The sequence below is a fragment of the Salvia miltiorrhiza genome, chromosome 4 (assembly GCF_028751815.1).
Source record: "Salvia miltiorrhiza cultivar Shanhuang (shh) chromosome 4, IMPLAD_Smil_shh, whole genome shotgun sequence".
Lineage (NCBI taxonomy): Eukaryota > Viridiplantae > Streptophyta > Magnoliopsida > Lamiales > Lamiaceae > Salvia > Salvia miltiorrhiza.
The window spans coordinates 53,226,393-53,239,547 of record NC_080390.1 but is presented as its reverse complement, the minus strand read 5'-3'; the positions used below and the strand labels follow the sequence as shown (position 1 = coordinate 53,239,547).

Genomic DNA, 13,155 nt, shown 5'->3' with positions numbered 1-13,155 from the left:
TTGAGTTCTTATATTTATTTTTTTGATATATCATTACTTTCTCTAGAAAAGAAAAAGAAAAGATTTCAAAAATCATTAAGAATAATGTATTGGCAAATGGAATATTATGGAATAACTATTTAACAAGAAAAGAGGATCATATATAATTTTGACAAAGGTAACAAATGGATAGATGATTAGTTTTGCAAGACGGAGGACGAATTGTTATTGCTGCATGAATCAAGAATTTTTATTTTGAAAATATTAACAATGATCTATACTTAGAGACATTTTATATAGGTAAGTCCCCCAAATAATTTCCTACAAGAGAATGGTACGAATTTTAAGATAAAGTTGTTGAGTCTATTGAAACTGATGAAAATATATTATAAAAGTGGTGAAGAGGTTAAAAATATGAATAAATGAAGTATTATATATTAGTGGTGTGATAGTATTCCTAGAATTGATAGTAAGTTATTTGAGGAACAATTCAAAAATAGAAAATTATTTGATGGACCGAAGAAATATCTTTTAATTGGATAATTTTTATTTTTTTTACCGCTATGCCAATACACCACACATATATCATTTATATTGGTGGTATTAATCTAGGTTATCAAGTAACATTTCATAACGGTAAACTTTATCGAATTGTGGTCGGAGTGTGATTGCATGTATATGTACATCAGTATATTTCAGCAACTTAAATTAATTTAATTATCACTTATCAAATAGTAAGTATAAAGTAATCTAAATGCATTTAATCATTTATAATATTCACAACATATCTGATCATCGCCTATGTGAAGAGCCTATATATCCGACTGCAACCAGAAATTTGGAGAGCAGGTGCACCTAAGCAAATTAGACATGTGTCAAGTCATTCAATAACTTCTCATAATATATTAATTTTTGCATTTAACTGATGCAGGCAATGAGAGCTGTACAATGCCAATAACCTTGACGAAGCGCCCCGATTTCAAAAATCGGGCCGCTATAGCTTTCAAATTAAAGACAATTATTCAAATTTGTGGGCTCGAGTTATCACAAGAAAGAAATGAAAAAATAATTATTGATCATCTTTAAAAATAAAAGAATAAAAAGTTAAACTCCAACCTATTAAATGTTGAAGGTTGTGATAACTAGAGATGTCAAAATCGGCTGAGTCCGGCCCAATCATGGGTTGGGTCGAACCTTTAAAACTCGAAAGAATATTCCAAACCGAACCAGACCTCAGTTGGCCCGTGGCTCGGACCGGATTTGAAAAATTATGCATTTTGTCCATTAGCCGGCCCAAAAAAGCCCGCATCAAATCGGATCGGGTCTCTGTTTCGACCCACCAAAATTTTGAGCCCGACAGTTTGACAAGATGAGAGATGAGGTCAGTACAAATAATATTGGGCTAAACTAAACATAGGAATATATATGAGTGATTTTGCTTAATTCCTTGTAACTCAAACATTTGGAAATGTAAATCTCAAGGTATATATACATATACATATATATCTGTCAGAAATTGTTTACCGATCAAATAAAGAAGCATCTCTCCAACAAATTTACATGATACACAGATAGACACAGCTGAGCTAGCACAGCACATGATCGATATATACCCCCAAAAAAATGAAAAAAATAAAATAAAAAAATCATGAAGAATTTCTCAACCAATATAAACTTGAATAATTGAAGCTAGAGATTCTAAATTCGAAATAAGACAGATCAGAGAAATATAATTAAGCATGCATGGCTCCGCGCATGCCATTGACGACGGCCCTCCGCCTCCGGAGGGACGCCGCAAATGGCATACAGGGAGCCAGGCACGCACAAAACATACCTCGGAAAGAAAACTGCCGACATTAATTCTCCAGCACCTATCACGGTTTGATCAAAAATGAACAAACTGATATGTTTCAAAGCATCAAACTTACTCTATCATATTTATATACACCTAGAAAATCAAAGAAATCAATTGCCTTTAAAGCAAGTATAGGTGCCATAGCTTTTTATTTTATTTTCAGTTGGAAATTAAAACAGTGTGTAAAAGCTAAGACTGGTGAGAGAGGGATCACTTCACCTGAAAACGAAACATCATTTCTTGATTTCTTTAGTGTTTCCTTTTTTTTGTCAGAACATAGGTTTTGGAGAAGTATGAACTCAACGATGCCAGGTATGAAAGGGGGGCCTTGGAATCTCCTCATCTTTAGATCTGTAATTTGATATACGTCTTTTCCTATACCATAAAGCAGAATTTGTTTACCCTTCATGCTTTAGCTCTTTCTATTTGGAACTTATGCAATCTGGGATTCTCATGCATTTTACCTACAAATAATTAAACACACACACCAGCACATACTTGTTTGATAATTGTGGTGTAATATATATATATATATTATATTACAACGATGACACGTGAGCTCAAATTTGTTCAAAAGGTTTAATGAATAGGGTTTTTGGGAGTATAATAACCCTAGCTATGCTTATAAATGTCCATCAATGTTGGGAGCGATTAAGGGTACAACCATTGACCATGGTTAGTTGGACCAGAACCATGTACTGGTTCTTGTGCTTAGCAGGCTTGTACATTAACGTACGGTACGAAAACAACGTCATGATAAATGTACTAGTATTTACATAAATAAATAAATAATACATTAATTAATGAGGTGTTTATTTCGAAGGATTAGCTTTCATAGATAAAAATCGTAAGACTAATCTCTTGTTTGCTTTGATGGATTGAAACTTTGGGATATTACAAGGCTTTGATTATTTCTACTATCATTTAACTTAGTTTTGCTTGATTTTTATCCTATTGAAAATGTGAATCGAAATGGAGAAATCATATTATTGAGAATAAGAATACTCAATTATGCATCTTACAATCATGCTCTCTAATGGATTGGCTCTTTCAAGTTTCAACTCTTTAGAGTCACGAGGCTGAATTAAAAAATTTATTAAAAGACAAAGGAAAAATAAAACCAAGCAACCGACGCTAATAAGGACGAAGCCTCATAAAAAACTCTTTCTTTTTGGGTCACGAGGAAAAACTCGCAATTGCTATCTGATGCTGCATTTTTTGATAAACTCCAATATCAAAGAAATAGAAGTTTAAAAGATGTGCAATCTTGTTCTTATTAATTAAGTAGAATATTCTTGTATAGAAGATCGATTTAATCTCCATTAAGAGTTAGGTAGAGCTCCGATCACAATGTGTAAATTTAATAAATTTGTTTTCCGCGGGCACTTTTAAAGATAAGAAGACCATAATTAATTTGAAATACTAAGGTTATTAACTATTGCTTTATCTGTCCACAAAAAATAATCATTTTTTGTAATTTTAGGATGTCCATAAAAATTACTCTATTTCCATCTTTTAGAAACTTTATATCACATAATGGATCTTTTTCTCCAACCACAATCCATTAATTATCATTATTAAGAGTCCTACTTTTTAATGGGACTCCCTTTCTTCTCACAATACACTAAACTTTTTTTTATTAAAATTCGTGACGTCTATTCTACGATTATTTTTTTTGGACGGAGAGAATAATATATATTAAAAAAAATGTGTATTTTTATAAATTTTGATATTACATATAATATCCTTACTTATTTTTAATTTCGAAGGATATATACTATAGAAACTATATACATATATACATGTGTGTGCGTGTGTGTTTTATTTATTTTAATTTATGATAAGAATCCTTTTGTATATAACTTTATCTATTAGGCTGAGTTTATTTTGATGGATAAATTTATCCATGAAAAATGATGAAACAAAAATTTATACCTTTAGATGTCTCATTTCTTTTCCTTCATTTAACACAAAAGATAAAATTCACCATTTTTCCTTCCTTATTTTCACTATGGATAATACTATCCTTTCATTTTTGAGTGGATAATACTATCCATCCTTGAAGTGAAAATAAGAAAGAAAAATACTTTTGTGTCAAATGTTGGAAAAGAATAGAGACATTTAAAGACATAAATTTTTGTTATCCATCTTTTTCCATGGATAAATTTATCCATCAAAGTAAACGCCGTCTTAGTATGGTTTAATTTCATAACTTGTACGGTACCATCTATTACTAGTATAGTAAAAGCAGCCGTCTTATTAGAATCTTGTGTTTTGAGAGGCAAGCTATACTATGCAGATGTGTAGAGGATATTTGGTAGAGACCTAAAAATTTGTAGGCAAAGAGCCCATGTACGTTTATAGTGGCAGCTGCATTTGCACCTCTAATTAGGTAACGCCCATTCTATAATTTTTTTTATTAATTATCTTTTTTTAAAAAAACATTTAGAGATCGAATTTCGAAATTACTCGTACAAGGGCCGGCAATATATATTAATATTACTACAAATTTGAGATATCTCTAGAACTTAATTAAACTTTCACTTATTTACAATATTATTAATGGATATATTGAAACGTACTATTATTGCCAATAAAGATTGTGATATTAATGGTAACCATATGTTTGTTTTGAAATTGCAGAAAACGGTGTGCTTTATATGAATGCACACAACTATACACGTACCTTTGTTTTTATTATTATTAATATTCGTAGTGTTGATTATCACGAATATTGTATATTAAGTGCCATATGAATTGTCGCTTTTGTTGCGTCTCTCAATAATGGGAAACGCAAGGATTTAATAGCATGTTAATAAGCTCAATTAAATTACTACAATAAAAAATGCAGTGTAGTCCCTTTTTTTATACTAGCACTTGCATGTCGCAATGCACGAGAAACGTTTTTATATTTCTATATTCATATAAAAATTAATACCAACTCAATTATTATATTTATAAATATAATAAAAAATTAATTGTAACCGAATATATTTGAGCTTAATATTAAAAAAATTTAAGAAGAATTCACAATAATAAAAATTGATATTATGAAAAGGCAAAAAAATGAAACTAAAATAAAAATAAAAAAATTTATTCAAAAAAAATGAGAGATGAATAGTTTTTTTTAATTATAATATTTTAAATCAAATTAAAGCTCTTGTCATGATCTTTAATTTGATATGCATAATAAATACTCCATCCGTCTCACTTTAAATGTCTCAAAACTATAGAATTGTCATATAGTTTTGAGACATTTGAAGTGGGACGGAGGGAGTAGTATTTTATAATCAGTCGAATTTCACAATTTTAGAAATAAATAATAAAACAAAAGATAAAGAGAAGATAAATGAAAAGAAAAAAAAATTACAAATAAACCTTCAATTTTATTATAACTACAAAACTGTCACTCAAATTTGAAATTAATTTCAAATTGAAATATTGACTTTTTAATACATATAGTATAGATGCGGTGGTATTTGAGAATGCTATACTAAGCACGTTGCACCTAGAAAAAGAGAACAAAAAGAAAAGCAACTTGGTAAGGAAGATGCATTTTCTATTACGGAAAAGCGAGGAAAATATATAATTTTTACTATTTTTACTTTTAATTTTTTCACATATTCTATGTGGTGGATAATTTTTCCGAGCAACATGAAAAAAGTTTGAGCAGCTTTTTTTTTTTTTTTTTTTCTTTTTATTCACTCCAATTCATATATAATAATATTATCATAAGATAGTGGTGAGATAATAAAAGGTAGCATGATAATTTTTTTTTTTTTAATTTTGCACCTTTTCTTATTCCTCATTCGTCATGATAAATTTACAAGAGCATACTTTAAAAAGAAAAAAGAAAAAGAAAAGGAAAGCTAAGTTTTGACCTATCAAGTAAACATAATAGATCTAACCCTATTCCAAAACGCCTATTTCTAGAGTGTAAATGAGTGAGTCGAGCATCAATAATTCATATTGGCTGGCTTGGTAGAAATTAAGTAGAGAATTGAGTCAATTGTTCCACGAGTTCGAGATTGATTCACTAATGTAAACGAGTTTAATATATAACTCAAAAGTTAAATTTGTTTACCAAACAATTACTCGATGTGGACTTTTATCGATCGAAATTATAGTATAATTGATGAAATCTACTTAATTTCTAATCTTGTTTCCTTAATATAAGTATATTAAATCACGTATACGTTTTATTTTAAAATTAATAAAATATTCAATAAATAATTTGGAATTTATATATATTAAGTTAGCTTGTGAGTTTATGAGTCTAGGAATTGATTTTATTAGAGACTTTTCAGGCAATTTTGAATAGTTTGCTAGTCAGCTCAACTCATTTAATTATTATTTTTTTCATAAGAAATTCTCCATCCATCGCATCTCATCTCATTTAGCTTAATTCTTTTCGACATAATTATTAAGAAGAATAAGATTGTAATGTAAAATATATGTACTCATATTTATTATTATAAAAAATTCATATCTCAGAAAGAAAATAAGTTAAATTACGTTGGACCATTCAAAAAAGAAAATTTAGGTCAAATGAATTTTTGACCTTTGGTGAGATTAATGATCAAGTGGACGAACTTGTGGCTAAGTGTCACAAATCAAAAATCGAAGCCCAGTTGTATAGTTAATTTGAACGTGGACTATCATGCAAAAACAAGTTCTTACCCTCAAAGCACAAAATAAATAAATAGATGTGGTTGTGCATTTTTTTAGAACTGTGGATGTGCATTTATTTAATCACTATTATAAATAAACGAAATACTAAAATTGTACTCCATTTAGAACTTCTTGCTTCTATTTAGAGATGTCAAAATCGCATAAAAAAGCAGCCCAACTCAATCCAAAAATCGGGCCACATTTTTTATTCGGGCCCAGCCCGAACTCACATGCCTAATGCGACTTCAACTCGAAATCTAGTCAGGCCTAAAATAATGTAGCCTAGCCGCACCCAAATTGGGCCTTCACGAGAGACTTTATTGAATCTTTTCCAATTGTGTCTATATGCATAGGTATCCTAATTTTAAAATATTCCATCCTCAATTTCTCGTTTTATATTAGTAACATTTAACAACTAATATTAAAAATACAGCAACCAATATTATACGAACACAAGTGCTTCACAAAATCCACACATTAATTTGAGAATAGCGCATTTGCAACATTAATTTACAATTGCTCCAATCAATCTCGAAGGATTAATTCTTATTCGAACTCCCAAGAAAAGATTTTCAATAAGAACTCTTGAAAGATCCAAAAGATTTTGAAGATCCGGCCCGAAGAACGAACTGATGGTATATTGCAGCGATGGCTGCTCCGACGAAGGGCCCCACCCAGAAAATCCACTGCAAGAAAGTATAATATATAATTTATGTTTGTAGTTTATATAATTTGCGAGATTATTTAATAAATTCAAAATTAATAAATATACACACTTGATCATCCCAAGCTTTGTCTTTGCCGTAGATGACGGCGGCTCCGAAACTTCGGGCCGGGTTGATGCCCGTACCCGTGATCGGGATGGTAGCTAAGTGAACCATGAACACCGCAAATCCAATTGGAAGTGGCGCCAAAACCTACAATCCATAATTAAATAAGAAATAAAAAAGGAAACGAAATAATTTTAAATAAATTCAATTACAAGTAAAATATTTTGAAGTGGGACTTATGTTATTTTGAGTAAGGACTTTTTGGGAAACATATTGTTTTGTCAAATCATAAAGTTTTTACATTATTTAAACTTTATTCTAAATAAATACTTAGAAAATAATGATGAAAATTGGTGTATACATATATATATTCTCACCGGAACATGGGAGTCCCTAGCATTCCTCTTGGGATCGGTGGCGGCGAAGACCGTGTAGACGAGAACAAAGGTTCCGATGATCTCGGCCGCGACGCCGGTGCCGGTGCTGTATCCATCGGCCAGCTCATTAGCGCCGCCGCCGTATCTGACGTAGTACGCCTTCTGGAACGCCTTCACCAGCCCGCACCCGCACACGGCGCCTAAGCACTGCGCCACCATGTACAGCACGGCCCGAACCAACGACACCTTTCGGGCCAGAAAAAGCCCGAATGTCACCGCCGGATTTATGTGACCACCTGCATGGAAATAGTTTGAGAGAATTAATTTCAAACTTTTTGCTAAAAATGCGGGAAAAAAAACTATATATTGGTTGGGGGTGCTGGGGCACCCCTGAATCCGCCACTATTGATGTGTGTGCGTCTAGAGAGAGAGCTGACCGGAAATGCCGGCGGTGCAGTAAACGAGGATAAAGATCATGCCGCCGAAGGCCCAGGCGATGCCGAGAATGCCGACGCCGCCGCACTCGTCGGCGGCGCTTTGGCTCTTGTAACCGATGACGGTGAGGACAGTGACGTAGAGGAACAGAAGGGTTGCGACGAATTCAGCGATGATGGCTCTGTAAAACGACCACTTTCCCAGCTCCTCCACGTCGATCAGCGGCGCCGGCGGAGGATCTTGGTAGTCCCTGCCGCCGTGCTCGGCGGCTCCAACCTCAATATCTTTTCCCATTTCTCTTCTCTTCTTCGAGCTCTACTAAATTGTTTTTGAGTTTTTTTTTTTCTTTTGTGTGTAGCGATGATGATTTGTGAGTTGGAATTGGAGTGGTATTTATATATGAAATAGGAGAAATTATTGATGCTAGTTAATTGATTGAGTTTTGCCGCCCCGCTACATTTAGCTTCGATTTTCTATTTTTCTTTTATTATTTTTTGTGATTTTTTTTACGTGAAATATGACCCCACCAACCGCCCTTTCGGGCTACTATTTTTCAATAATTGTGTGGTGTCAATGTTTTCTATAATTATTTATTTGTTTTTTTCTTTTTTCCTTTTTTTTTTCTATATTAAACATTACTACTAGTCTACTATGCATTTATTCAATTGCTCTTATACTCCCTCCGAATGTGAGACCATTTTTTTAGACACGAAAATTAAAAAAAAAGTGTATTTTATTTGTAGGTGAAAAAATAAAAATGTGTTTAAAGGGTAAAATTTTTATTAAAAAGGAAAAGAGTCTTACTTACAGTGAGACGCCTTAAATAGAAAGAATTTAAGATATAGTGGGACGGAGGGACTATATCACATGCTCGAGTTAGCTGAAATTTAGAAAGGTATTAATAGCATTGTTTCTTTAAATGAACAAGAATGAATTAACAAACCATTTATATATCCACCAAGTCCTCCTTAATTTTAAAAATTATAGTATTTTCTAAAACTTTCGTTGTTTATTATCCTGATATAATATAGAATAATTTTATAAATGTTATCGATTTAGAGCACGAAACAGATAGATGTGTTAATAATCATTTGAAGACTTAAAATGAGAAACCAACTGTGCTTCAATTAAATATTAATTACATTGAATGTAAATTATGTAATCAAGACATATTTAAAATTTCCTTTTAATTTATTTTATATTTATTTTGTGAAAAGTCAGAGTTAAATTAGCAGTAATTTCGACATATGCTTCAATTAATTATCAAATTGCCACCTCACTCCTAAGGCCCCAGCGCCGCCACCACATACTATCTCAACCCAACCCATCATCACCGAGCTACCAATAATGATATCTTAACTAATTACATAATTAACCCTTAAAAAACTGATTTAATAATTAAGCGTTAATATCTTAATTATGCATGAATTAATTATTAATCATGTCATGTGCATATATATTTGTTAAACATGTACCCATTATACATACATTTCCTTCTTGATACGTCTCCAAATTTTATAAACACTCTATTTTTGAACACTATATATCATACATAATTTTTACTTGTGACTTACATTATTTATCCATAATTTACTTAACAGTACTTTCAATATATATAAGATCATTTCTCTACTATCAATACTTCAAATAACTTTTTATTAAAATTTATGTTGTGATCAACTATACATATTTATGGAGGATCGAAGCGAGAGTAGCTCTTAATGTCCTTTTAAAACACACAGAAGATAAAATTCTTATAATATTTATTGGTTATTAAATAGCCTCGCGTCACTGTCAATGAGATGGTGGTCTGTGATAACAATTTTTTTTAGTAGTAATTGTAAAAATATTTTGGTTGTGGATTAGGTTATTTGGTCGGTAATAATATATTGCTTAAAGAATTATCACAGAATTTCTTTTCTTATCTTGTTTCCCTTCGTAACTTTTGAGTTAAAGAATTCATCAATTATTTGCGTATCGGTTGATAATACAACTCAGAAATACTGGATGGTTTAGTAGTGATTAATTTATCGAATTTGATTGAATAGTTAATTCATGTCACCACGAATGCCAGGTACATGTTTAATTTAACTTTTTTAAAGCAATTATGACCTATGAGTATGAGATAATTTCAGAAGAATTCTACATGAGATATAACGAATCACGACCATAATTAATATATATACTTGTATCAAATTTAAAGTTTTTTAATACTACACATCATGTGTAACACATGTTAGGGGTTTGTTTGCTGCTAAAGTAAAATGATATATATATATATATATATATATATATATATATATATATATATATATAGGGTGCGGTTATAGTGAGAACCACAATTATCGTGAGAACATAAGAACCAATAAAATTACTGCATCTGCTATAGAAATTAATGCATCCGCTATTAAATTTAATGCATCCGAAAAAAATAATTTTTTTGCTCCCTTCAGGATTCGAACCCAGCACCTGCATCCATCCACCAAGATGATGCATCCACCGTAGATCTTGATGATCGAATGGCTTAAAATGGTTCTCCGTTCTTATTTTATTAGTGGTTCTTCTTTGAACCTCTCCTATATATATATATATATGTATATATATATATATAACTTATAAGTTGGTTATTAATATTTATTTGATGTGCTGCTGTGGAAATGTTACAAATTATAATGAGGGGGTGGGCTACCGTGAGAGCACATCTTAAATAAGAAATAAGAGCAATTTTTAATGTATGAATTTTATATAGAACACGTATGAATTCGCTGTATAAATGTATGAATTGTGAAAAATAAATTTTTGCTACCTTTGAGATTCGAACTCAGGACCATAAATCCATCCCACAGGATTATGAATCAACCGTAAATCTTGATGATCTAAGGGCTGAAAATGATTCTTATTTTATATCTTAAGAAATGCTCTTATTTTAGCCCATCCCTTATAATGAGAGTATATTATTAGAATGATAGCTAAAATTAGAATCATTGCCCTTTTAATTTAATTGGTGAGCTAGAAATGACGTTATAGAATTAAGGATCTTAGCTTAATTAATAAATAAAAAATAAATAAAGTTTAATAGCTAGTAGCCTAGTTAGTACGTATGTGCGATTTCCGATTATAGTAATATTAAATTAAGTTGAATATTGTATATATATATGTCACTAATTTAACGATGGAATTTACACCGGATCACCAATTATGACAAATTTAGCGACAGACGTTATACGGATCGTAACTTATGACGAATTTTACGAAGGCAATATGGAATGTATTGTAATCGTTCCAACGAACTTAAATGTAGTGCTTCATATCGTAGCAGTATATACAAAATAATAATTATAAGTTCAATATAATACCCATTTTTATACGAATATATTGGGTATATCACATAATATATATTATTCAATTTATAATAAATATACATAAATTTTATTTTTTTAAGGGAAAATAATTTATTTATTAATAACGAAATGAGCAATATCTAAAAGTCATGATGGATAGTCACCCATCCAGATCATTACATTATGAGAACTAATAGCTAAACTAGTTAACGAACTATCTCATAAGTAGCCGAGTTCGCGGATCGCCTTATATATATCAATATATGGCAATAATTAACCACAATATTCTTTCTTGTCTGCTAAAAAACTTCTCAAAGGTTATGAAGCACGCGTATAGCCAAAATAGAGTCAGAAAACATAACTATAGACTTGAAATCATTCTCCAAAATCCAAAGAAAAATCAATACCAAGCATCAAAGCATGCAACCAATTAACCCGTAAGAACCATATTTGTGTATGTTGGAAATATGGTTTTGGAAATATGGTTTTATGCCATATCTGAAAATTATTATTTAATTAAATATTTATTATTTAATTAAAATAATTATTGGATGTTAATCTACATCTCGAGTAGATCAACGTGATATACTTGAAGTCTCAAAACCGATTTCCGATGAGTGAGATATTGTATGTCAAAGTTTGGATGTTGAAGAGGGAAAATAAATGCTATCCCACATTGGAAAACATAGAGATGTTTTTCATGTATAAGAATAGCAAAGCACATGGAGTTGATAAATTGACTTGTGGGCTTGCTAGTGGGCTTGATCTAAGTACTAGCCTCGCGCACACACACGCGCGCCGCCGCCGACGATCGATCGGACGGACGGACGCCGCCGCCGCCGCCGGACGGTCGGGTCGGGTCGGGTCGGGTACGGGCCGCGGCCAAGGACTTGGATCTTGGCAATTGGTGCTTTGGGGCCCAAACTATTATTTTGGACCAACTCCACTGGGCTTTTAATTTTGGCCCAACATAATTTAATTCTTGGCCCAAATGATTGTTTTATTCCCAAGCCCAGCCCGCACAGCAACAAGTTGCAGCATCAGCAGAAGAAGCAGTAGCAGAAGCACGCCAACTTCGACTTCTGCATGGCAGCTTCATCTTTTTTGACTGCGACCACCGGCCATCTCTTCATCTTCAACCTTTACGGCTTCCAGCCGTCGGAGTAGAATTCAAGGTGTTGAATTCATACTTACTACATGCCTATAAATAGGCTTGTGGAGAGCATGCAGAAACAACCCACAAAAAACCAACATATATTCTGCATTCTGCCATATACACTCACACTCTCTGCATAACACTTGTGCTCAGTTCTTGATCCTATTCAGTTCGCCGGAGCTCGCCGGATTGTGGTGCTACATCCAACGAGACGAAGTCGTTTTACCTTTGGGGAAGATACGCCAAACCGAAGAGCACTACCGGGGCGATAATCTTCTTGCGGGAAGAGATTCATCTCGACTCGACTTAGTTTATACGTATAATTTATTTATACAGTATATTTCAGTTGTATACAATTATTTGAGTTGTAATTTCTCAAATTATTTTCTTTGTAATATTTTCAATTATTTTGAGTTGTAATATCTCAAAATATTTATTTTGTAATATCTCGATCGTGTACCCGGTTCTAACAGTCGCAAGAAGATTATTTCTCTGCCGTTGATACACGTTCGAGAAATGGCTCACACCGACGTCAATATGGACGGCTCCACCACCTCTGCAACCATCGGTT

The 13,155-nt window shown here is 32.2% G+C and overlaps 1 protein-coding gene across 1 annotated transcript; it reads right to left on the bottom strand.

Moving 5' to 3' along the window:
- Positions 1 to 6,965: 6,965 nt before the first annotated feature.
- Positions 6,966 to 8,534, bottom strand: LOC131020553 (aquaporin PIP2-1-like). Its single transcript, XM_057949450.1, has 4 exons — positions 8,090 to 8,534; positions 7,653 to 7,948; positions 7,282 to 7,422; positions 6,966 to 7,191 (listed from the first exon to the last, which is right to left on the bottom strand). Exons 1-4 carry the CDS (start codon positions 8,379 to 8,381, stop codon positions 7,078 to 7,080), a joined length of 843 nt encoding a protein of 280 aa, XP_057805433.1. The 5' UTR covers positions 8,382 to 8,534; the 3' UTR covers positions 6,966 to 7,077.
- Positions 8,535 to 13,155: the final 4,621 nt, after the last annotated feature.

Bases quoted from the DNA above. Each gene is read 5' to 3' on its own strand.
- LOC131020553 (XM_057949450.1), bottom strand. From the start codon at position 8,381: ATGGGAAAAGATATTGAGGTTGGAGCCGCCGAGCACGGCGGCAGGGAC. The intron at 7,423-7,652 runs GTGAGAATATAT...TATGGATTGTAG, and splicing joins CTAGGGACTCCCATGTTCCG to GTTTTGGCGCCACTTCCAAT. The intron at 7,192-7,281 runs GTGTGTATATTT...ACTTTCTTGCAG, and splicing joins ACAAAGCTTGGGATGATCAA to TGGATTTTCTGGGTGGGGCC.